Source organism: Poromitra crassiceps (genome assembly GCF_964638095.1).
Source record: "Poromitra crassiceps genome assembly, chromosome: 4".
Classification (NCBI taxonomy): domain Eukaryota; kingdom Metazoa; phylum Chordata; class Actinopteri; order Beryciformes; family Melamphaidae; genus Poromitra; species Poromitra crassiceps.
The window spans coordinates 55,385,168-55,412,167 of record NC_139626.1 but is presented as its reverse complement, the minus strand read 5'-3'; the positions used below and the strand labels follow the sequence as shown (position 1 = coordinate 55,412,167).

The following is a 27,000-nucleotide window of genomic DNA, read 5'->3' as shown; positions in this document are numbered from 1 at the left end:
GTTTCAGTGCTCCCCGCCTTCAATGTGACTTTGACTCCCAGGAAGTCCTTCTTCAAGCTGGACGACACAGAACTGGAGGTAGAGATCTCAGCCAGGTCAGTACAGTACACACGCACGCACGTGCGCACACACACATGCACACAGATACGCATGCACGTATGACACGCACACACACACACACACACACACACACACACACACACACACACACACACACACACACACACACACACACACACACACACACACACACACACACACACACACATGTAGGTTTGTAATTTGTAAGGACCTTTCTTTATCAACTATGGTCATTCCCATACCCCTAATCTCAACTCACCAACATTTGTACCCATTATTAAAGGGATAGTTCGATCAGCTAGTTCGATACACTAACTGAAATAGGTACAGTGTTCTGGGAGCTGAGCGCACCGTTTATCGAGACCCAACACTCCAAGCAACAGCCTCCACAGCTCTGTCTCTCTAGTACACGGGGCCAAGAACTAAAACGTAATTTAGCCACCTAAAACAACGGCCACCTAAACAAATCGATATCTGTGTACATGTACGCTCTATTTTGACAAATTTCAGCGCTTTACTTTTCCGCCAAACAGCCGTCTCATTCGGCACTGCTTTTTCTCCCAACCGTACAACTACCGTATTCCTCCGCTAAACTCCTGCACTATATTTCAGTTAGTGTATGCAACTAGCTGATATAGGACCCCACTTCAAACAAACCGAACTATCCCTTTAATAACCTGAACTAAACCTGATTCTATATTTAACCTTAAATCTAAATCATCACCATAACATCCTCACCAGAGATGTTTAAATATAGACAGCTAGAGCAAACACAAACCATTCACTGTTGACTAACTGTTGTCTCAATGTGTGTTTCAGGTACCTGTATGGGGAGCCAGTCCAGGGGACGGCCTATGTGGTGTTTGGGGTGCAGATCAACAAAGAGATGAGGAGGTTACCCACTGTGAAGCAGGTGTCTGATGTAAGTCAATGCTACATCCCAACATTCACCAGTTACTCTCACTGACCAGAAAAATAGATATGTAGGACAGAGAATGTTCAACTTATTACTGGTTACACTACAGTGAGTGTCCACTGACAACGTGGGTGTGGAAATGGGTGTAGGCAAATTCAGTGGTGCAGATATTTTGTGAAAGAAATTATAGATTGAATGTTACTTCGTTCAGTTCAGGAATGCAGGCAGCAATCAAATCATCATCTGCTATGCAATTTGTACATTTGCTTCAGACATCTGACATTGACATAATTGAGCTGTATTTCTGGCCATTGGCATAGAGATAAATGAAAAAAATTCTGCACCACAGAACTTGAATGGATAGAACAGCCTTGCCACTGTTTTCTATTGAGTTTTGGCTCGTGCCAAAAATGTAAGACTAACATTAAATGAATAAAATGTGACAACTTACCAATTATAAAACGTCTCTCTCAAATCAAGCAATCCGATTGGCTCACAGCTGTGGTACAATGAGCATATACCATGGCCTGTCGTGATCTATTGCAAAAAAAGAAGGCATTTAACATTGGAGTCAATGGGGAAATTACCTGACTTCTCTTGGTCTATGTCTTAACAAACACTTTCCAAATAGGTTTATGGTATGAATCAACAATTTAAAGTATTTTTCATGCTTTCATGTTCTCCGTTTTCTAAATTATGGCCCCATCAAAGAAAATAGATGATAAATAATTGGAACTCATTATAAGGATTTTTCAAAATGGGAAAATGAATGGGGAACTCACTTCCGGGGCTGGAGATGTCATGGAAAATAACGTGACTGTTGAACTCTATTCTGCCCTCCAAATCCAAACCACAGTAACTACAATTTTGGTCAAAATTGAGAACTTTTAGATATATGTTTTATCATGTGACAAAAAAAACGGAAGTATAAAAATTGCAGTAACTACGAAATCCAACCAAAAACCAGAGCTTCAGCTGGACTTAAACAAAGATAAATCGCATTAACTACACTTCGAGGTGTAGTTACTGCGGTTTGCATTGGTTTTTGGTTGGATTTTGTCGTTTTTAATTTTCCCGCTCTTTCCATAACGAAGCCCAACATATCAATCACTCATAATGGCACAATCCTGGGGGGAAATAATAGTGGATATAGCTTGCTTTGAAATGCAAATTTCCAGAAAATCGTAAGGAAATATGAGCCTATACTTTTCTTTTTTTTTTTTTTTTTATATATTTATTTGAGATTGGAATTTTGCAAAGTTACATACAAGGTACACACAGAGCAGTGATATTTCTTCTCTCTCTTTTTCTTGGGATGCACCAGTCACAGACTGGAGCACAACCTTTTCTTATACAATCTCAAATTGACAAAGGCACAAACAGAAAGAAAACTAAAACAACAATGAAACAAACAAACAGACAAAACAAAGAAAAAAATAAAAAATAAAAAATAATAATAATAATAACACACAAATCAGGCATAGGTCGCATGGGGGGTGATGAGCAACTAACTGAAAGTGAGAAGTATATAAAAAATAAGAAATAAATCAAAAGTAAAAAGAGTAGAGTGAGTAGAGTATGCTCAGGGCGTCCATCTCAGAAAATAATAAAATAAAGGTCAGTTTGGGTCCAAAGACAAGAGCGAGTTGACATGGGAGATAATAGGCTGCCATCTTCTGTCAAAATTAGCAATTGATCCTCTCACGGAGTGCCCAATTTTCTCCAAAGACAGGAAAGACATTAAATCACTCAGCCAGGATGTGGAGGGAGGGGGATTTTGACTTTTCCAATGCAACAGAATACGTCTACGGGCTATGAGTGATGCAAAAGCGACAACATCAGATTCAGTTTTAGAGAGATTAACTAATGTAGAGGGCACCCCAAAAATGGAAATAAACGGACATGGCTTCAGTGTAATATTAAGGGCTTCACTTAATGTTCCAAAAAAACATGACCAAAAATCAGACAGCTTTGGACAAAGGAAAAACATATGAGTATGGTCAGCAGGAGAAAAGCCGCATCGATCACAGATGTCATTCGTGTCAGGGAACAGCCTACTAAGCTTAGCATTTGTGTAGTGAACCCTATGAAGAACCTTGAACTGGATTAAGGTTAAACGAGAACATGAGGATGAGGAGTTTACTCTAGCTAGTGCCTCCTCCCAACATTCATCAGACAGTTCTTGTCCAAACTCCTCCTCCCACTTACCCCTAACTCTCGCAAGAGAGATCGTGTTCGAGTTCAGTATGAGGTTATACATGACTGAAATTAAACCTCGTGTTTCAGGAAGAGACAAAATATCGGTTAGAAAAGAGGTTGCCGGGAGTAGCGGAAAAGATGTAAAATGCGTGCGAGCGTAATTACGAGCCTGCATATATTTAAACAAGTGGGAGTGTGGTAGATTATATTGTACACGGAGGTTCTCAAAAGAGGCAAATATCCCCTGTAAGTATAAATCTGAAAAGCAAACTAGACCCTTCTCTCTCCACAAACTAAAAAATGCATCTAGGTGAGAAGGAGAAAATAAGTGATTATGGCATATAGGACTATGTGGGGAAGGGGCAGACAGATTGAAATGACGCCTAAACTGTTTCCATATTTTTAAAGAAGAGAGAACTATAGGGTTTTTAATAAATTGGGGAGGGCGAGAGTCTAAAGGGGCACAGACTAAAGCTGAAAGAGAAGAAGGTCGAGAAGAGATGTCTTCAATTACACACCAATTGAGAGCGGGTGAATTACACCACGCATGAATATTTACAAAATTGGCCGCCCAATAATAAAATAAAAAATTAGGCAGGGCAAGGCCCCCATCTTGCTTGTCTCTTTGGAGAACTTCTCTACGGGCCCTCTGGTTTTTACCAGCCCAGATAAACCTGGAAATAATTTTGTCCAAGTTTTGAAAGAATGACTTTGGTATAAAAATTGGAAGACATTGGAAAAGAAATAAAAAGCGAGGGAGAATATTCATTTTAACAGAGTTGATTCTACCCATTAGTGACAAAGGAAGAAAATCCCAACGTTCGAGGTCAGATTTAATATCACCCACTAACTTTGCAAAATTATCCTTAAAGAGAGAAGAAAGAGAGTGGGAAATGCTGATTCCTAAGTAACGAAAATTAGAATGAGCTAGTCGGAATGGTAGCATGCCTGGCGGAATTTGCTTCGCTGCTTCGTTGATGGGGAAGCACTCGCTTTTGCCGATGTTTAGCTTGTAACCAGAGAATGAACCGAAAGATGTTAAAATGTGTAAGATGTCATCGACACATTTTTCAGGTTCACTAATGTACAACAAAAGGTCATCAGCAAAAAGAGATACACGATGTTCCAGTCCAGCTCTATAAATACCAGTAAAAAGTGTTGAGGATCTAAGAGCTATAGAAAGAGGCTCTATAGCTAGAACGAAGAGAAGAGGAGAGATAGGGCAACCTTGACGGGTCCCTCTTGATAGCGAAAAGTAATCTGATTTCTGAGAATTAGTCATCACTGAAGCAGTGGGGGCGGAGTATAGTAATTGTATCCAAGAAATAATTTTAGGGCCAAAGCCGAATTTCCCCAAGACGGAGAACAGATACTCCCACTCTACACGATCAAATGCTTTCTCTGCATCTAATGAAATGACCATTTCGGCAGCTGGTGTGGAACTGGGGAAAAGAACAATATTCAAAAGTTTCCTTATGTTCCACGGCAACTGCCGTCCCCTGACAAAACCTGTTTGATCATCTGAGATGATGCTAGGTAGGCACGGGTCTATCCGGCTTGCCAGGACTTTAGCTAAGAGCTTAACATCTGAGTTTAACAGACTAATCGGTCTCCAACTACCACATTCCTCAGGGTTTTTGTCTTTTTTCAGTATAAGTGAAATTGAAGCTTGATTTAATGTTGGAGGGAGAGAGCCACATTCCAATGAGTCATTAAACATATCTAATAATAAAGGGGCTAGCAAATGAGAAAATCTTTTGTAGAAGTCGGCCGGGAACCCGTCTGGTCCCGGGGCTTTATTATTTTGCATTAATTTAAGACAAGTACTAATTTCTTCTAATTGAAAGGGGCTATCTAAATTTTGTTTATTATAATTGTTAATGACAGGAATATCTAAATTTTCAAAAAAATTATTCATAGCTATATTGTTTATAGGGGGCTCAGATTGATAAAGATTAGAATAGAATGTAGTGAAAACTTTATTTATTTCAGATGGTTCGGTAACTGAGGAATGTGCAGCATCAAAAACTCTAGATATAAATCGAGGGGCAGCTTGACGTTTAAGTTGGGAGGCTAAGAGACGGCTGGCCTTGTCACCATGCTCGTAATATGAAGCTTTAGTCCGTCTGATAAGATACTCTGCTTTGCCTGTAGAAAGCAAATCAAATTCAGATTGTAATTGAACCCTTCTAGCATATAGAGCTGGACTGGGAGAGATGGAATACTCCCCATCTATACTGAGGATTGCGTCTATTATATTTTGTTGCTTTCGTTTAGTCTCCTTGGTTAAATGAGAGCTAAAGGAGATGATCTCTCCACGCACCACGACCTTGAAAGTTTCCCATAGGAGTGAGGGCGAAGTTGATTCGTTCCTGTTAGTTTCAAGGAACATGTTTATTTTACTAGAAATAAAGTCACAGAATTTATCATTGGATAAAAGACCTGTGTTTAGCCTCCACTGCCTATTGGTAACAGGTGGTGAGAGAGCTAAGTCCAAAATCAGTGGGGCGTGGTCAGAGATCACAATAGCAGAGTAAGAAATAGATTTGACGACAGATAACAAAGTCCTATCTATAAAAAAGTAATCAAGACGGGAGTAAGCTTGATGTACATTCGAAAAATATGAAAACTATTTTGCAGTAGGATAAAGGAAACGCCACGGATCAATGCAACCCAACTGACTCGCGAGAGACGACAAGGCCTTAGACATTCCAGATGGTATAATTGACTTAGGGTGTGAGCGATCTAGTTGTGGCTCAACTACTAGATTTAAGTCGCCCCCTAAAATAAGACGGTGAGAGTCAAGATTAGGAATCTCAGAAAAAAGGGAGGTCATAAAATTCGGGCTATCCCAATTAGGGGCGTAAACACAGACTAGTACAACTGGGGTTTGGTATAAAGCACCACTCACTATGATGTAGCGCCCATTAGGGTCCGATATAATCTGTTCGGGGGAGAACTGTATATGTTTACTGATTAGAATGGCAACTCCTCTGGATCTACTGTTGAGAGCTGAATGGAATATTTGCCCAACCCAAGGTTTACGCATTCTATTCTGATCACTCACCCGCATATGAGTCTCTTGTAAGAAGGCGATACTCGTGTTAAGAGCTTTAAGATGGGAAAACACTCTGGACCGTTTTATTGGGCCCCCCAGTCCACGGACATTCCAACTCACCAACCTAATAGGAGACCCCTCAGTTGTCCTCTGGTGTACAGTTGGGTTAACCATTGATCGTGTCTGTGACAGAGAAATAATTAATGACAGAGATGAAAAGGAGATGGACACCCTGAGCATCAAAAAAAAACATCATCGCACCTGTCCCCCCAGCGACAATAACAAATAAACAAAAAACACATAATTTAAAACTTTGATAGTAAGAAAATTCAAAACCACTTACTAATTGGTTTCCTAAACTTGTCATTTCGAAACCAGACAAGTTGCAGGATTGGTCTAAATACAACCAGTTTACTATGCAGTGGAGTTCACCTCCTGATGGAACGTAATCTACGCCATGTGAATACTCGCAATCATTGACCAGCAACACCATATACAAATCAAGAAGCAGGTAAATTAGACCAGTGATATTGTTGTGATACAAAATTAAAAAATAAAATGGAAAAATGGTAAGGGCTATGCATATTTCAAAAGAAGGGCACTCCGTCAGTTTAAAGTCATTAAGTCAAATCATGTTGGGTTTAACTTCTTAATGGGGGGGGGGGGGGAGGAAAGAGGGAAAAGCAGAAAAGAACAAACAAAAGCAACAGCAATAACAACAACGCCATCATGTATATGCTCTGACTATATAGGTGATCTATAGTAAATGTCCAGTGTGCAGTTGGCACTCAAATGTGTATACATAAAATAAGTGCTTTCAGTACCTGTATGCTTCTGTGTATGAGTACACCCGCATCAATGACATGCGAGTACCAGTGCATAGGTTAAATTTGACAGAGTAATAGACCTCTCTTTTCCACACAATGCCATTGGTTAATACATGTCAATTTGCGCAGCTCATGTGCTTGATTTTGAATTTAAGTTCACATGGCAACAACATCTCAAAGTATGGAGTCCTAATACAAAGATCTGAGAAGGAGCTTAATACACAAGGCAAGCAGGCCACCAACTAAAATGTATATAAAACTGTCCATATTAGCATGTAATGGAGTTGAATAAGCCTGATTAATTGGCTTCTCTCCACTTGGCAAAATGGTGCAATGATGTGAAGCCTATTTGAAAAATATACATTTATGCCAAAACTGACTTCTCATAATACTGAGACAGTACAATGACATCAAAGCCTATTTGAGAGGTAAGCATTGCCCATATAATATCAGAGTGGGGGAAAGAAGAAAATTAGCAACGCTTAAAATAAATATATCGAAAAATACCCCCCAAAAAAATAAATACATAAATAAATAAATGGATGGGAGAGAAAAAGAAAAAAAGAAAAACACACACACATAAGCACACACACACACACTCACACACACACGCACGCACACACGCACGCACTATACACACACACACACACACACACCTAAACAAATAGAACATATCCACACAAAAACTAAATACTCTTCACTTTTAAATGGGACAAAAGAACATGAACCAACCAAAGACTCAAGTCCTAGTGGAACTAGGCAAGATCGAATGTCCATATTCAACAGAAGGCATTAGGACCGTCATATTAACAAGAGAGAAAGAGAGAAGCCCAGAGTCGTTGGTCCAATGCAGTGCGTCCAGCGGGGGGGGGGGGGGGGGGGGGGGGGGTTACCGGTCCAAACGAACCAAAAACGAGACCCGCTTCACACGGCCAGGTAATCCAAAGTTAAGCACACGCTCCCGGCATAGGTGCACAGCCTGCACAGGAGAACCAACGCAACGTCCGAATCGCAGAAAGCAATACATACCAAGCTGCGGAACACCGCGCGTGCCTCACCTGTAGTGTGTCCAGCGGGGGAGAAAAAAAAAAGAAAAAGAAAAAGAAAAAGAAAGGAGTGGTCCAGAAAAACAAAACAGGGCCCGCTTCACCTGACCAACTTATTCAGAGTTGTGTACACGTTCCTGGTAGAAAAGCACAGCTTGATCAGGAGAAGCAAAGTAGTGATCCGTACCGTGGAAGGTCACCCGCAGTCGAGCCGGGTACATCATACCAAACCGTATGCCTTTCTTGTAAAGCAGTGATTTTACCTTGTTGAAAGCGGCTCTATTGTTAGCCACCTCTGCACTGAAGTCCTCGTAGAATTTGACGCTGTTGCCTCTGTAGACGACATCACGATGGTCCTTGGCCCACCGCAGTATTCTCTCTTTATCAACGTAACGGTGAAAACGCACAATCACAGGGCGAGATCCTTGAAGCTTGCGTCTGAGCACCCGATGGGCTCGGTCCAATTCGAGGTCTCCCGAAACCACTTCACCGGCTACTTCCTTGAATAAGTTAGCCATGAAAAGTCTTGTGTCTCCACCTTCGGCCCCCTCCGGTACGCCAATAACCCGCAGGTTCTGCCGTTTTGAACGACAAATCAAGTAATTTACAGTAGACCGAAGCAGAACCTGCTTCTCCGCCATTGAGGTCGTCTTTACCCGCAGCTCCACTACTTCTTTCTGTAGGCTTGTGATGTCGTCTGAGTGCGCCGTGAGGGCCTTTTCCATATCCACAATAGTAGCAGTGTGCTTCGCCACCGTGCTGTTAATAATTTCCAAGGAAGAATGAATTGGGGCGAGCGCCGCATTCAGGGAGGCAGTAAACTCAGTGGCCATGCTTCTTCTGGATTTCTCTAACTCGTCAATTAGCGTTTGCAGAGTAAGAGGAGAGTCAGATGCCATCTTGGCTGCGCGAGTGCTAACTTTAGCTTCACTTGTTAAGAGAAGGCAGGGCTGTAACTGAGACTGTTTCAAGGCTTTACGAGTCCTTTTGTTGCCGCTCATACCGCGCGAAACGCTCGAGTGTCGTTCTAGTAACTCGTCGCACTAAGAATGAAACATGCAGGCGTATCTAGCAAAAGTCAACCATCAAAAAAGCAGGAGCTGCGTACCACGCGTCCGTCCGCTACATGTCTCAACCGGAAGTGTCAGCCTATACTTTTCTACTTGCTCCCTGAAGGCTTCGATACCTCTCACATCATAATAATCACCAAGGCACATTTGTTCTTCTCACTGTGAATCCCTCTGTAGTTATACAATCCAATCAGGATTCCTTGAATGTCTCTGTTACTCATCTATTTAAACATTTTAAACAAGCAGATTACGATTTTCTCATGAAAAACAAGACAGGAAAATGACACTAGATTGTAGTTACTGCGCTTTGCATTTGTACTATATCTGTTTAAGGTAAGGTACACAGACAGATTGCAGTATCTGAATTTTTGGGGTCATATAGGCAAGTAATTGATCATGGTCTTTAGCCATCAAAAATACTTAATGTATACATATTTAATAAGCACATTATCGCTTTTCAACCTATAACTCATTTGGCTGGACAGTCAAAAAACTTTAAAGCCATTTTGCTCAGTTTCATTGTTAGCGTAGTTACTGCGGATAGGATTTGTAGGGCAGTATTGCGTCACACAACAACACAGCCAGCTGCCAGGCTACCCTACCTCAGCAACATTAGCCTTAAATTAGTAGTAAACTATCAGAAACAGCGTTAGCTTTATGATCTTTTAACGTAACAGTATAGACCCCATGTAGACCCCCGTTATGAGGTCAGTTTATCAAAATAACACCTACTTCGAAATCTGATTTTTGAGAAACAGGGTCCAAACAGTCCAGCTACCATTCTCAGCTGCAAGCCGGCTTCAGAGCTCATCACTTGGGCACATTTTACGTCTGTGATGTTGAGATTTTGACCAGAATCCTTCACACACCACCTCAAAAGCCATATATACTATTGGTTAAAAGCTGAAAAAAGTGTTTTCGGGTTTAGTTACACTTTAACACGTTCACTGCCGTTGACAAGTCAACTCGTCAAGCAGAAACCAACGGTTGACTGCCAATGACGAGTCAACTCGTCAAAAAAAAAAAAAAAAAAAATTTGACGGTGGGACGTTGATCATAGCCGCCTACATCTCCTATATAAATATGGGAGCCACCGAACGTGTACAACCCATTCCACCGACCCACTAAGTGGCGACAGTGCTCTCCAGAGCAGCAGAAAGCCAAGAAAAAACAGCAGCGTGAGGAAGCCATTCTCATGAAAATGGATTGGCGAAAACGCTTTCGCTTTCGCGCTGGGAGCTGGCGGTGGGGGATTGCAAATTTGCATAATAGATTATGGGTGCAACACACTTTGAAACACCAGCAGAAAGGCCAGAATCGCACGCAACTTCATCAAAGCTCACAACCGAAAACCCAGAAACGAACGAGCCCGATTTTACAGTCTAATCCAGACTCGCCCGACGAGCGGCCGGGCCAGCAGCAGCAGCACAGACAGACAGGCAGCAGAAACTCGCCTGTAACAAACACTGCAAAGCCACCAGAGACACACCTACGGAGGGAGGAGTTTGAAGGAGAGGGGGGTGCGGGCAGGGCCGTAACCAGGGTTCCGAAATAGGGGAGGTCCAGCAAGGGGAGGCGGATTCGGCGGCGCCCTCAAGGGCGCCGCCGAAAAAGAATTTGAGGTTTTTTTTCCCCCTTTTTTAGCCATACTTAGAGTAATATATAATTTTAAATCAACATTAGGATTATACTGTTGTGATGTCATTATTCAGTATATTCTCTTTCATGTCACCACCTGCTCAGCTCTCCTGTTAACATAATTGTAACTAACAAACACAAAATGTTTTAGCCAAATTCATATCAAAATGACACCTACAAACACAGGTACACAACCCAAGCCGTACACAACACACAAAGTCATCATCGATAATAAAAAAAACATACAGAGGGACATTTATTTATTCCTGATAGGAACGATTGAAAAATAAAATAAAATATATTATGTTGTTTTTAACTTTACACCACCTCTTTTTGTTACTTATTGGGTCATGAAACTGAAACCATGCATATAGCCACCTGCATACCTGACTTCGGGAGCTTGGCAATTGGCATCATGCATGATTAGCCAGTAGCATCCCAACGTGTCACACAGGTAACATTACTTAAGAGACAGACTAGACACTTACTTTCTTGGTTGTTGCTAAAAAATCTGTCAGTGTCACTCACTTTCTGTCGTTCACTCGCTCACTGTCTCGCAGCTTGCTCACCTTCAATTATCTCGCCAGGCAGACAGACAGTCATCACTCACCACCATGCTGCTGCTCTCTCGGAATCAAGTTACCGCGGACGCGGCGTCAGATGACTTCCTGCCTGACCTGTCTTTCGTTTCAAAATAAAAGCGATCCCGTGTTTTTCATGCTTTTCCATGCAGATTGTTTTATAAAAAAAAAAAAAAAAACTCTGAAATATTAGGGGAGGTCCGGACCTCCCCGTCCTCATAGCTAGTTACGGCCATGGGTGCGGGTGCTGCTATGGAGGAAATGACTGTTCAGAACGATATTGTTTAGATGTCTGATGTCTCACTGATGCCAAAAATAAATGGTTAAAGTGACTGTTCTGCCTGTTCTATCGAATCACGCACGCACGCACGCACGCACGCACGCACGCACGCACACACACACACACACACACACACACACACACACACACACACACACACACACACAATACAGTATACACACTTGCCCAAGGGCACCCATAATCACAGGCACGTGAGGTGGTTCTAAAAATCCATTTATCTCAAAACTCTCTGAAAATCTCTGAAACCATGCTGTATTCAACTGCTAATGCCTACATAACTACTAACTCTACAAACTAACTCTTTTAGACAGAGAAAGCACACATTCTATTAGTTCTTTTGAGATATTTTGTGTTCACAAAATCCTAACAGAAAAGAATCCTCGGCTCTTGAAAGATGAGCCAGAATCCTCAAAAAAACGCCTTGGCAGAAGCTACCTACAGTAAAAAAAAAACTGTTGGCAGTGAATGTGTTAATAATCTTTATTGTATATCACCATCTTATTTCATGCCTCTGACCGTGCTCTGACCAGACGACTAATGCGCTAATCACATTATTTACAGATACATACAGATAATAACAACAAGCGTATCTTTGATGGGAATCTGTTTATTGACAAAAGCATTAAAGCTGCACTAGTGTCTCCTCTGTTCCATTGGGGGAGGGGAACTGGGGGTAATAGCATTATCTTATCACGGTGAAACCCCTCGCTGTCAGGTGGACAGAAGTGGCTGGCAACTGCACATGTATCGGAGAAAGCATCTACGCCTCTCCCCAGAATTGGCCAACCAAAAAAACTTCATGGAACAAAACCCTGCTCTGACCATCCAGGAGCGTTGAATGGGTGAGACTGTTGTGTTTTGCACTGTACTGACTGCCATGTTGGTGTCCTGCAGTTGAATGGAGGAGTTGTCAGACTCAGCATGGAGGAGCTCCGGAGCGCCTACCCCAACATCAGATCTGTGGTGGGAAGCTCTGTGTATGTCAAGGCCTCTGTCCTCACCACCTCAGGTAAGTTACTGTAGGCCTACATACATACACTGTGTGTATAGTAATGCCCAGGAGCGGAGCAGTGACTAGTCTTTGCTCACCTTGGATTATGGGACAAGGGATATTAACATCATGTTCTTGTGTCAATGCTTTCTTCTCTTTTCTCCTGTGTAGGCAGTGACCTGGTTGAAGCAGAGAAGACTGGCATTAAGATTGTGACGTCTCCCTACATCCTGTCCTTCAGAGACATGTCCAAATTCTTCAAGCCAGGCTTGCCCTTTGACTTCACAGTAAGGACCAGCGTCTATTGTTTCAATCTGTTTAATTTAACCATAAAACTGGACATATTCATTTTGCAGTCCTGTAAATAAAAGGCAGACTGAGGCTTTTGTCCAAACACAGTCATGTGTTGTATTGACCCTTCATTTGCTCACTCATTCTAAACATCAAACAGTTTATTGACAGTTGAATTGAGTTAACTGATGTCATCAGAAGGCACTGACCCACTGTTACGAGATCACTGGTCCAGATTGAACTCAAGTCAACTCTCAATAACTGTCAAACTAAACGATTGTCTGCAAAACGGTTTAGTTTTCAGTTATGTGTGAGATCATAAATTAGAATTGTTTTTTTGGTGAAGTGTCCCTTGAAGAGATGTTCTCCCCAACTTCCCCAGGTCCAGGTGAGCCACCATGACGGTTCCCCAGCCCGTAACGTCGTGGTCAGGCTGAATCTTCTGGATACGCCTCTGATCGTCTCCTCCGGCCCCAGCAGAGTCACCATCAACATGCCCAAGAATCACCAGCAGCGCAAACTGCGCATCACTGTTAGTATACCTGCATGCTGATTCATTCTGTCATTCAAGTTACACAGGATGGTTCCCACCTGCTGTTCACCGTGCATCTTTGGCAATAGACCTTATTCGCTAACCCTGGACGGCGCCATATTGTTGACATACCGTCCTGCGCAAACACAGCGCTAGTAACAGCCTTATTGTCGTTTCTGTTCCATTACAAAACAGCGATGGTAATGACAGCAATAAAAAACCCAGAGTTGTTGTTTGTATGCTGCCGTTAATGCCTGTAATAATAAACAAAAGAAAAAACGAGGTGAACAGACTTTGCTGTGAGGAGCTGTCAGAAAGTGTCACTTGTCTCGCCCAACTATCCACACATCTCCTGTGCTGACATATCCTCAGTCTCGCTCCCCTCACGTCTGTGGACGAGATAGAAACAGACCACGGGGACTTTATTGCTGTCATTACTACAGCCATGTATAACGCAGGTCACCATCCGAACACAACAGGAACGATACAGGTAACGATAACAGCGCCTAGCTTCCTATAAACGCTGCTCTTACATAGGCTGTCACTTGAGAGCTGCAGCGTTATGTCAAGGACATGGCGGCGGTGGGCGTGCCCGTACGCGAGTTACGTCAATCGAATAAGGTCTATACATGCAGTCAAAAGTACAAGAAACCAAAGAAAGCTGTACAATATGGATTGTATCTATTGTACTGCATCTGTAGTACTGTATCTATTTTCTCTCATCAAATCAAATTAATTTGACACTTCACTCCTCTAGATCTGGCAGCTTTGGCACTTGAGAAAACCATTTTCTACAAATTCTCTGATCTTTATTGAGCAGTATATGGAATTAATGAAAATGTTTCAAAGTTAAATGATGAATTATTAATAAGAATTTAATAATTCATTCATGTTATAAAGCGCTTTTCAATGACCCAAAGACGCTGACACAGTATGAGTACATAGAAAACAAGATAACAACAGGCAACAGATACAGGTAACAATTAACACATCGATCAGGGATCTATGGAAACAGAGGGGAAGGGGGGAGAGTGTGGCAAGGTCAAGGACAGGGGGCACACAGAAGAGAGGGAGGTGGGGAAAAATGGGAGGTGGCGAGGTAGGAAGAGGTGGTTAAGGGTAGGCGAGGTTGTAGGCTTGGGAGAACAGGTAGGTTTTGAGTCGAGATTTAAAAGTGGGGAGTGAAGGTGAGTCTCTGATAGGCTGGGGGAGGAAATTCCAGAGTCGGGGTGCAGCTCTCGAGAATGCTTGATCTCCAAAGCTTTTCAGTTTGGATGGTGGAACAGTGGATGAGGATTGGAGGGTACCATTAGGGCGATGGGGGAGAAGGAGGTCAGTCAGATAAGCGGGGCTATGGAGGGCTTTGAAGGTGAGGAGAAGTAGTTTGAAGTTCATGCCTTCTTTGATGGGGAGCCAGTGGAGGGAATGGAGGACAGGAGTGATGTGATCACGGGACTGGGTGTTTGTGAGCAGGCGGGCGGCTGAGTTCTGAACCATTTGGAGTCTATGGAGGGAGCGGGAGTTGATGCCGGTGAGACGGGAGTTGCAATAGTCCAGATAGTATATCTTGTCACTGTTGAGTTTGAGGAAGTTGTTGGTCAGCCAGGTTTTTATTGCGGAAATGCAGGTTTCGATGTGGGTGAGGGCCGGGTTCTGAGTGGATTTTGTGCTGATGTAGATCTGGGTGTCGTCGGCGTAGCAGTGGAAGTCCAGGTTGAATTTGCGGATGATGTGACCGAGGGGGAGTATGAACAGATGAAGATGAACTATGATCTTTCACTGCTAAATTGTGAATCTTCATCCATATGAATTAATGACATGTTTTGTTCTATTGTGTCCTAGGCTGAGACCGCTCAGGCAGACTTGAAGCCAAAGCAGCAGGCCAAACACCAGGCCACTGTGTATCCCTACCGCTCCCACAGCGCACGCCACCCAAACTACCTGTACATCTCCACAGGCACAAACATGGTGTCTGTAGGAGACACGATGGCCCTGAAGCTGACCATCAACACTGCGGACCTGACCCACAGACAATTCATCACACACCTCACCTACCTGGTGAGACCAGCACTGTAGCAAAATATGTCCATCCTCCATCCATCCATCAATCAATCAATCAATCAATCAATCAATCAATCAATCAATCAGTCTCAGTAAACTTTCCAATAAACAACAAAGCATTAAACGAATCAAGAAGAGACAATGAACGATGAACAATGAATAATACAAACTCAAAGTTAATACAGGAAAGAAAAAACATTTGAAAAAAGTGAATGTAGCGTAGGGTAAGAGAAAGGACAGAAGCTAGGGCAGGCAGGCAGACAGACAGACAGACAGACAGACAGACAGACAGACAGACTGACTGACAGGCAGGCAGGCAGACAGACAGACAGGCAGGCAGACATACAGGCAGGCAGACAGACAGACAGACAGACAGGCAGACATACAGGCAGGCAGACAGACAGACAGACAGACAGACAGACAGACAGACAGACCGACAGGCAGGCAGACAGACAGACAGACAGACAGACAGACAGACCGACAGACAGACAGACAGACAGACCAACAGGCAGGCAGGCATTCAGACAGACAGATAGACACACAGGCAGGCAGACATACATGCAGGCAGACAGAGAGACAGACAGACAGACAGACAGGCAGGCAGACAGGCAGGCAGACAGACAGACAGACAGACAGACAGGCTGACATGCAGACAGACAGGCAGACAGGCAGGCAGGCAGACAGACAGACAGGCAGACAGACAGACAGGCAGGCAGACAGACAGACAGACAGACAGGCAGGCAGGCAGGCAGGCAGAGAGACAGACAGACAGACAGACAGACAGGCAGGCAGGCAGGCAGGCAGACAGACAGAGAGACAGACAGACAGACAGACAGACAGACAGGCAGAAAGCTATAAGTGAAAGGACCGTGTCGACGAGCTCAAAAGTCATATGATTGTGAATAGAGTTTTGAGTCGAGATTTGAACATTTCAACTGAAGTGGCTTCTGACTGTGAGTGGTAGTTGGTTCCAGATAGGGATCATGTGGTTCTAAAATCTCTACTTTTACCACCAAATGTCACACCATGATTGCTCGTTTGCTTGAATCCAAACTGAAAATATCAAAATGTGAAAATGATTAAATATTCTTCTTGGCTTCTTCCCCAAACATCAACTTTCTCAGGTGCTCAACAAAGGAAAAATCATCGTTGCTAAGCGACTGGATGTGACCGGTCAGACGATCACCGCCGTTGGGCTGGCGGTTACCACGGAGATGATGCCCTCGTTCCGTTTCGTGGCGTTCTACACAATTCGCTGGGCAGGGCGGTCAGAGGTGGTGGCTGACTCCATCTGGGTAGATGTGGCAGATTCCTGTCTAGGAGGGGTGAGTCCACTAACCTTCCGAGGCATCTGGATTCATGACATCATGATCATGCCAGAAATCCATCTTGCCGACCAATCAGCATCCGAGGACGTAGAAGGCATTCCTAAGTGGTTGAAGTTAGGCCGTGATAGACAGATTGTTTTTGTTTTGTTTTTTAATACCCCCCAACCCCCCCGGATTTTTTATCCCATTTCGTACCCCCATTAGTGCTCATTTTTTATTTATTTATCCTGGTTGCTGCTCCACCCTCTGTCGATCGGGAGAGAGCCAAAACTGGCTCCATGCTTCCTCTGAGACATGTGCAGTAGCCAGCTGCTTCTTTTCACCTCACAGGGGGAAGCTTCACCGGTAGGACATAGCACGTGGGAGGATCACGCTATTCCAACGAGTTCCCCTCCCTCCGAACAGGCCAGAGAATGACCAGAGGAGGCACCACATCAGCGACCAGGATATTGATATTGCATGTTTTGGTGTGGGGTTCCTATATGAAGGAAACCCCCCAGGGGGCACGGGGAGAACATGCAAACTCCACACAGAAAGGCCCTTTTGACGACCCCACCCGGGCGGTGGGCACTCGAGGACATGCGGATGGGCACGCACTCCTTCAGCGCTCACAGGTGGGATATTGAACCCAGCTTCTAGCTGTGAGGCGACAGCTGAGCCACTGTGCCCCTCGTGATAGACAGATTGTGCATCCAATCACCTCCCAAGTATTTTTGAAAGTGCCCGCCCTTTTCCAAATAGTTTCCAAAAACAAGATCTGTGTAACAAACCATCTGGCGCATCAGGTTGTGAGTTCACAACCTGCCCAGCATGGGTGTGTGTGTGTGTGTGTGTGTGTGTGTGTGTGTGTGTGTGTGTGTGTGTGTGTGTGTGTGTGTGTGGTCACAAATCAGTATTTGTTTTCGTTTTAGTTGTTTTAATCATTGTTTCACTACGTTTTTATGAATGACCTGCCCCCTCTGCCTTCCTAGCTGAGTGTGGGGCCGGTGGACGGCAGGCATCGAGACTACAGTCCTGGAAAGCCCATCAGTTTCAGGGTCAGAGGTGACCCGGGGGCAAAGGTCAACCTGGTGGCTGTGGATAATGCTGTGTATCTGCTTAGCAAGCAGAGACTCACACAGAGCAAGGTGTGTGTGTGTGTGTGTGTGTGTGTGTGTGTGTGTGTGTGTGTGTGTGTGTGGGGAGTGCATTTCTGTGTGTTTGTGTATTAACCCTAGTCCGTGTAAAACAAACAAAGGTTACTAGTTACCTCATCAAAACTGTAATCAATTTTAATAATATACAATCAGATGACTTTCAGATTACTTATTTACTTATTTACTTATTTGAGGTACAAAGAAAAAAAAGTGAAATATGACAGTATAGGAAATTTATATTATTTAAAGATGGAGAAAACCTGCTACTATTCAAATGGCGTAACGCATCTCTCCGTTCACTTTCAAAGTATTTCCAAAAGTAATCCCCTAGTGTACGGTAATCAGAATACTTTTTTTAGGCAACATACATAATGGAGTACTTATTTTGTGCAAGTCACCCCAAAAACTACTCACAAATAGTATAGAGTTTGAGCTATACAAATAACCATTGTTAGTGTAGGCTAGTTTGTACCAAAACTCAGAATAGCACAAACCTCTCCAACTGACCTTTGACCTTAGCTGGACTTTGTGCTCAGATCTGGAACGTGGTGGAGAAGGGAGATATCGGCTGCACCCGAGGGGGGGGACAAAACAACATGGGGGTGTTCACAGATGCAGGACTGCTCTTCACCTCCAACTCTGGGGTCGAGACCCAAACCAGACAAGGTACTGACAGCAGGCAGCGACTGCTGCCCCCCTCAGGCCATATAAGGTTCAGGCAACTACAGACTGAAACAGCATCAGAGTTACTTTTTGTCACAATAAATGTTGAGATCAAAACTTGGTTCTTCAATCAATTCCATCTTGGGGGCGGAGCCAAAATGTGGCTGGAGATGATCAAAGATCATCTTTGCTCTCTGAGAGTCCCTCCTCCCACGCTAGCAGCTGAAGGCCATGTTTACACTGCAGGTGTATTTGCTGAAAGTGAAGCAATGCTTAACTCATTGGCTGCCAGCCATTTCTGGAAAACGGACGCTCCCAGTGCCAGCCCTTTCAGAGCGTTTTCAGTGATTTCTCAAGACCCACAGAATATTGTGTGATATTACTATGTAAACACCGAACACGCCCAAAGAACGATGAGACTCTCTTGTATCATCAGCAAAAAAAAGTTTATTTATATCATTTTCCGTTCTTTAGTTATCAGCAGCAGTAGAAGATAGGTTGGTTTCACCAAAAACAGATGTTTCAAACTAGAACCTGAGATAATGAGCCTTTTGTGAAATGAAGCATTTCAAGCACATCACTGACTCTGAAGCTAATATTTTCTGATGTAGTGACACCTCAAAAATAATTTCCTTCAATAAAACAGCGAAAACAAAGGAATTTTGATGGCAAAATAATATTTTTTAGCTGCAACCAGCAGCGCTGGCCCCTGCGTGCGCAGACCCTACACCTTCCTGCTGGTCTTGATTTACTGCTGGTGGGCAACAGGTATTCCAGCTTGTGTTTGCCAATCTGTCCATCGAGCCTCCTGCTGTCTGGGTCGGTGTTGTATGCTGCCCTGCGTGCCTCACCCCCCTCAACTGCAAACTCCTCCGTGGGAGTGTCTCTGGTGGCTCTCTGCTGCTCTGAATTTTCTGCTGCACGTTTCAAAGTGCGCTGCACCCAGCGTATATTTTCACAGCGCTCCGCCGTTTTTGTGCGCCGGCTCCCAGCGCTTCCAGCTGAGAATAATTTATCTTTTCAGAAAGACGCTGGTGTCAGGTGCTCCTTTTCTGGCAACTAATCATATGGAGAAACTATCGCAACAGACTCAGAAAGGCTCAATTGTGGGAGCAGATTGGCTGCTGTTCACAGGCACAGCTAACGTTAGCGCCAGCATGCATCGGTTTCCGTTTCCCCACGGCTTCTTCTCTGTTTTTTCCTCACCTTTCTCTAATCCGGAGAGCACTGTCACCACCTAATGGGTCCGTAAAATAGCTTATACACCTTCAAAATCCCCCATATTTTTACAGGAGATGCATCAGGCTTTGATCCACGTCCCACCGTCAAAAAACGCAATTGACGTCTTTAGACGTCAATGGCACTCAATGAGTTAAAGGAGAATTTCATTTTTTTTAACCTGCAGCCCTCTCCTCACATTAATTATGATCTGACGACTCACCCAGTGCTCTCCGCAGCGTTTTTGTGGTCCTAGGCGTTGTTTTGAGATCAATAGCGTCCAAGCTAGTCCTAGAATGGATCTCCGTGGGGCCAAGTGGCAGCATGCTTTTCCTCCATTTAAATAGACAGTTTTATTCCCGTTTTCGACGCATATCGTCATAAACTGTTCCCTAAGGAACGATCAGACTGCAATTGTCCCCGGGCGCCGAGCAGTAGTGGGTACAGGCATGCCAGGAATTCCAGGCATCCCATTTCCGCCTGAGAGCTGACCCGACAGGCAAAAATGGGCTGCCTGCAACCACCAGTGCAAAGAGATTTCTGCAATAACTGCACTTTATGACTTTGCCCTCTAACTTCCCAAAAGCGCTAATTTAGCATTTGCGCTCGTTTAACGCCGTGCGCAATGCAAATTGGGGGCAGACACAAGCGCATGCCTGTGATAATTGTACTGGGCATTGGCTGCCCCATGCCAAAGCAGGGGTTTCAGCGCTAAAATGTGGGATAGATGGCGTTATCCTATCGTCAGCAGCGCGCAATTACTTTGCGCTAAGAGCTTTGAAAAGGACCTCTTACGCGCAAATACCTCTCTGCGCTGGGTGCGGTGCACGGAGATTATGGCTGCGCTCCCAGCGCAGAGAGGTATTTGTGCAGTGGAAAGTGGAATGCCACGCCAAGACATCAAATTATGCTGCTAAAATTGGGTATTAGCAGATAATTCAGTGAGGCAATCAACTATAACTCACTGAGAAACTTTTATCACATCGCAAAGAGGGAAATTAATTGAGAAAACACTTGTTGGACAATGGACATAGGCTATTTACCTTCATAACCCGAAGGGTCGTTGGCACCACAGACGATCTGTCAATAAGCTCCCTCTGTCCTCGCACGAGTGAGTACACTCTATTACGCATGGAGAGAATTACAGCATATTGCTTGCCTCGCACAAACAACCAAGACGGGAATCTGATTGGTTTTGATTGACGTAATGCCCAGCCTTGCCTGGCCACGCCTGTGAATAATTATGGTAGTTAACACATTGACTGCCAGCCGTTTTTTTTTTGCTGTAGGTAGCTTCTGCCAAGCCGTTTTTTGAGGATTCTGGCTCATTTTGCAAGAGCCGAGGATTCTTTTCTGCTTGGAGTTTGTGAACACAAAGTTCACAAAAGTACTAATAGAATGTGTGCTTTCTCTGTCTAAAAGAGTTAGTTTGTAGAGTTAGTAGTTATGTAGATATTAGCCGTTGAGTACAGCATGGTTTCAGCGTCTGAGAGTGAAAGCTGAGATAATCGCAGTTTTGTGAAATTCAATCAAACAGGCAGAACAGTCACTTTAACCATTTATTTTTGGCATCAGTGAGAGATCAGACATCCAAACAATATAGTTCCGAACGCCCTCTCCTTCAAACTCCTCCCCCCGTGGGCGTGTCTGGTGGCTTTCAGCCTGCGTTTGTCACAAGCGAGTGCTCTGCTGCTGCTGCTGCTGCTCCTGCGAGTTTGAGCAGCCTCCCTCCCTGGCAGCGAGTGTGGATAGGGCTCACTCGTCTCTTGGGTTTGAGAGCCCCGATGAAGCCCCGTGCGACTCTAGGCTTTATGCTGCCCACCCAGTCCATTTCTGGAACCCCCCACCGCCGTGCGCCCGTGCGCAGCAGCGCGAAAGCGTCCCCGCCTACAGTATGAGAATGAGGCTCGTTCGTTTCTGGGTTTTCGGAATGCGTGCGATTCTGGCCTTTCTGCGGGCGTTTCAAAGTGTGTTTCACCCATAATCTATTATGCAAATTTGCAATCCTGGTGTGCTGCTGCTGGCGCGGCCGCTCTCGGGCGAGTCTGGTGACTGATGACTGTAAAATCGCCAAGCCATTTCCTTGAGAATGGCTGGCTTCCTCCCGCGGCTGCTTTTGGTTGACTTTCTCTCTGTCGGGAGAGCACCGTCGCCACCTAGCTGGTCGGTAAAATAGATTATACACATTCAATACTTCCAATATCTCCATAGGAGACGCGGGGGGCATTGATCCACGTAGCACCTTCAAAAAATAATAATAATAATTTTGACGACTCAACTCGTCATTGGCAGTGAACGGTTGGATTGTGTTTGACGACTCAACTCGTCATTGGCAGTGAACGTGTTAAGACCGCCCAAATCCCGTTTGCGCAGGCATTTTGGGGCGCAGATGAGTTTTGGCAGAATTGCCACGGCTCTAATTTGCGCTTGCGACAGGTGCCATGAACGTTTCTGCATGCCCGCCGAGAATTGTAGCCCCAACATATTTCGGGGCTGTTTTAACTTAGAAATCAGGGAGGTCACGTCTACCAGACAATTATATCACTTTTAAACAGTTATATTTCTTATAAATCATTACAAGTATATGCTCCCGTGAGGTGGGGATGCTTTTTTTGCTGCTCTGCGGGGGAGCAAAACTCGGCAGAACACCTGGTGGACGGCGCAAGGCGGTATGCTATCTTCCATGGCTTAAGGTACGCGCAAACAGTGCACAAATCGCTATTTAGGGATAGCGCCTGTCGCAAGATAGAGCCCTTTATGTTTAAACTCAACGGATATTGGTTGACGTTACTCCTCGAGGCGCACAGGCAATGAGGCAGCCATTATTGTTTTCCCAGCGGCGTTCCTGATTGGCCGGTTACGATGTCAACTACGAGGCGGGTCGCTGATTGGCTCGTACGCATTGCAGTTTCTGCAGAAGCCCTCCCAGGGCTGGAGGCCAGATGGTCTGGTAGAACAAAATGAAATGTGAGTTCACGTGACCGGCTGGTTTACCAGGCTAGTAAAGCCTGGTATTTAAAGGAGAATTTTGGGATTTTTCAACCTGGACCTTTTTTTTTGTATATAAACTAAGTAATGTGAACAGAAGTTTTTGAAATTGGTGCAGTATTAAGATTAAAGTCAGAATTCTGACTAGTCTATTGAATAATCATGCATGATAAAAAGATTTCAGATAAGGTTTATCAACAATTGTTCCTAGAGCTGAACACATGACACATGACATCTCTTGCCCAAGCCATTTAGAAAAAGGGGTCCACCCGCTATGCCGACCACCCGCAATGCCGACCACCCGCAATGCCGACCTTAGGTTTAGGCGTGGGGTTGGGAGAGGTTAGGTTTTGGGGTCTGGGGGAGGTTAGGTTTAGGCATGGGGGGAGGTTAGGTTTGGCGTGGGGGCTGGGAGAGGTTAGTTTTTGGGTTAGGGTCTGGGGGAGGTTAGGTTTAGGCATGGGGGGAGGTTAGGTTTGGCGTGGGGGCTGGGAGAGGTTAGCTCCACCGACACGCTGCGCGCCACCTCGCTCAGCTGGTTCTGCTTGTGGGCTATCGGCATTGCGACCTGTCGGCACATAGACGCGGCACCTTAGAAAAATCTGTATATAACGAGTTTTAAGGCTGCCACCAAGCCAACCCGTTACCTACTGAATCGTGAGTGACCATCCACCTTATTTTTGAATGCCCCGCTGTAAAATAATTATGGGTAGAAGGTCCGGTTTAACGTGTCTTGATTGTTGCAGCTTGCACATTTCCTCGTTATTAACGAGGAAATGTCGCAAGCTGCAACAATCAAGTTGCAGTTGGCTGGGAGGATTAGGAAGATAGCACCCATAAGGCAACATGGCAGCTAGAAATAAGGTGGATAAAACATTTCAATTGGAGCAAAAACAAAAACTAACAATGGAGGGGAAAATCTAGTTTTCAATTTTTCGTCGTCTTTTATTTTGTGTTTTTGCTCGAACTGAAATGTTTTATGGTCACTCAAGATTCAGTAGGTCACGGCTCACGGGTTAGCGGTTCCAGCCTTAAAACTCATTATATAAGATTTTTTTCGAAAGGCCTATGGACAAATTAATGGGGAACTCTCTTCCGGGGCAAGAAATGTCACATGACTGTTCCGCTCTATTATGGTTACAGATGTTTTTCACCTCTCTCCTCTCCTCAGCTCTGCAGTGTCCAGGCAGTGCCAGAAGGAGGCGCTCTGCTGAACAGTTACAGCGTCGATCCCAGCTGGGTGAGTGTCAAATCCAAATAATAGACACAGGTGGGTGCTACACATCATCGGCGATGGATTTAGTAGAAGAGTCCCCCCCACGCGCGCGCACACACACACACCCGTGCGCGCACACACACACCCAGATGCACGCACGCACGCACACACACACACACACACACACACACACACACACACACACACACACACACACACACACACACACACACACACACACACATACATTTGAATGACATATTTATGTCCACATAAATACAAGTATGCAAAGGACATAAACACTAATAATGCAATCAGATGGGAGTCAGTCAGTTACATGAGTGCCCAATCGGTAACCACAGTAATGCATACACAATAGGATAACAACACACAGGATGATGACAATGACAGGTTAACAGATACCGTTATACTGTAAGACAAGATAACGGTCAGTATCCACTTCATGGGTACAAAAAGCAGCGCCTCCTCCATATTGAGCGGCTACCGATAGTAGCAGATATTGAACAATACTTCGCTAACTGCTTCACACACACACACACACACACACACACACACACACACACACACACACACACACACACACACACACTGAGAGCTTTGGGTGCCTTGACGAGCGCTAAATAAATGCAATCAACAAACAAACCTATACCGTCCCTCATCTTCTTCTTCCTTATCATTAGTAGTCTTTCATATTCAGCTGTATTACTAAATCTCCCTCTTTCAATGGCTGGTGATGCACCTGACCTTAACCACCTACTCCCCCTTGTGTCTCCAGAGAGTCACTACAAGGAGAAGCTGCAGCATCGGTGCTGCAAGGACGGCCTGAGGGAGATCCCCATGCCGTACTCCTGCACCCGGCGCTCCCTCTACATCACCGAGGGCTGGGAGTGCATGCAGGCATTCCGCTACTGCTGCGCCCACTACCGGGACCAGGAGCTGGACACCAGGCGGCCCACCGACCCCCCACCGCTGACCACCACCCCGCCTCCCACCACCACGCCTCTCCCCACCATCACCGGCCAATACTACATAATAATTCCAGCTAGATTCCCCATAGATTATGATTACTTTCCTGAACAACCTCGATTCTCAGTGAATTCTGTAAATATGGAGGACAACTGGTTTGGAGGGGCAATGGAGGAAGACTGGTTTGAGGAAGAAGAAGAAGAGTACCTGGATGAGACTGAGGTGTATCTGCGCTCCAAGTTCTATGAGTCTTGGCTGTGGAGGGATGTGAACCTGCCCAGCACAGCCGACAGCACGGACGGGTGAGTGCTAGATGGGAATATTGATTTATAGAGAGCCAAAGTGGACGTCACTTCCTGCCTTACCATGAGTCCCATACAGTTCCCCATACAACGAAATTAAGAGTGCTTCATCTGACAGTGCATTAAGCTGACATTAAAAAACATTTAAGAAAAAAAACATTAAGAACAGATAAGGATGACACATGACACCTATACGGGGGGGGGGGGGGGGGGCAAAAAAACAGAAACACAAAAACAATAATAAAAGACTAATAAAATACTGCTGAGGTAGTAAAAAGAATATTGCACAACGTTTTGATATATTGCACAAGTTCATGTATTGCACTGCATGAGAGAGTTAACGGCTGCTGTGATTGTTTAGAGTCCGGACGGCCCATTGTGCGGCTCTTGATGCTCCTGTACCTCCTGCCCGAGGGCAGCAGGCTGAGCAGGTGATGACCAGGGTGGAGGTGGTCGCGGATGATCCGCTCTGCCCTGGAGAGACAGCGCTGGCAGAGCTGGCTATGTCATCTTGGGAGGGGAGGGGACAGTCAGTTATCCTCTCGGCTGACCTAATCACCCTCTGTAGCCTCTTCCTGTCAGCTGCGGTGGAGCGTATACACACTGTGATGGCATACGCCAGTACGCTTTCGATGGTGGAGCGGTAGAAGGTTACCAGCAGCTTCTCCTCCAAATTGTTCCGTCTGAGTACTCTCAGGAAGTGGAGTCGCTGCTGGGCATTCTTTACCACCGCTGCGGTGTTGACTGACCAGGCGAGGTCCTCAGAGATGTGTGCCCCCAGGAACTTAAAATGGGGGACCCTCTCCACACAGTCCCCATTGATGTAGAGCGGGACAGGGGTCTTATTCTTCCTGTAGTCAATGACCACCTCCTTGGTTTGCTTGGTGTTGAGGGAGAGATTGTTGCTGGCACACCACTCCACCAGCCGCTGCACCTCGTCCCTGTACGCCGTCTCGTCGTCATTCGTTATGAACCCCACCAGGGTGGTGTCGTCCGCGAATTTGATGATGGTGTTGGCGGGGTGGGTGGGAGTGCAGTCATGGGTGTAGATGCCATACAGGAGCGGGCTCAATACGTGGCCCTGTGGGGAGCCGGTGCTAAGCGTCAGGGTGGAGGAGCTGTGTGTCCCGATTTGAACAGATTGTGGGCAGTTTGTCTTTGATACAGGCACAGGTGGATGAGGGGAAGTCCACGCCCACCCATTCATTTGAATGAAGGCTGCTCATCAGAATCAGAAAGACTTTCATGATCCCCGGGGGGAAATTGGGAATATCATTGGCGCATTAAGCAAATTGAAGTGGTTTTCTTCCCGGTTACGGAGGCTGCCATTGGGCCCAAGGGATGTGCGCATGTGTGCTATGTGAGCAGAGCTGAACGCAGCAGAGAACACGCCATAAGTAAGTTTTTTACAATTTAAACTTATTTCAACACAAAATTAATTTCTGAGGACTTTTGATGCCTACAAGCAGGGTAGTAGGTTTCAATAACTGCCACTTTACGAACATTATTGTCAAAAAATGGAGCAACAAAAAAGCTACAATTGAGCTGTAATCTTGATGAGATTAACGTT

General features: G+C 44.9%; 1 protein-coding gene across 1 annotated transcript in view; it reads left to right on the top strand.

Moving 5' to 3' along the window:
* Positions 1-27,000, top strand: part of LOC310775850 (venom factor-like) — a gene marked incomplete at its 5' end in the record, with an annotated part of 94,861 nt that overhangs the window by 27,094 nt on the left and 40,767 nt on the right. The window contains 11 exons of the mRNA XM_083635977.1: positions 8-95; positions 901-1,003; positions 12,612-12,726; positions 12,880-12,995; positions 13,382-13,531; positions 15,374-15,589; positions 16,717-16,917; positions 17,892-18,047; positions 18,593-18,722; positions 24,097-24,165; positions 24,938-25,430. Of these exons, the coding sequence (XP_083492103.1) occupies positions 8-95; positions 901-1,003; positions 12,612-12,726; positions 12,880-12,995; positions 13,382-13,531; positions 15,374-15,589; positions 16,717-16,917; positions 17,892-18,047; positions 18,593-18,722; positions 24,097-24,165; positions 24,938-25,430 (1,837 nt within the window). The remainder of the gene's footprint in view (positions 1-7; positions 96-900; positions 1,004-12,611; positions 12,727-12,879; positions 12,996-13,381; positions 13,532-15,373; positions 15,590-16,716; positions 16,918-17,891; positions 18,048-18,592; positions 18,723-24,096; positions 24,166-24,937; positions 25,431-27,000) is intronic.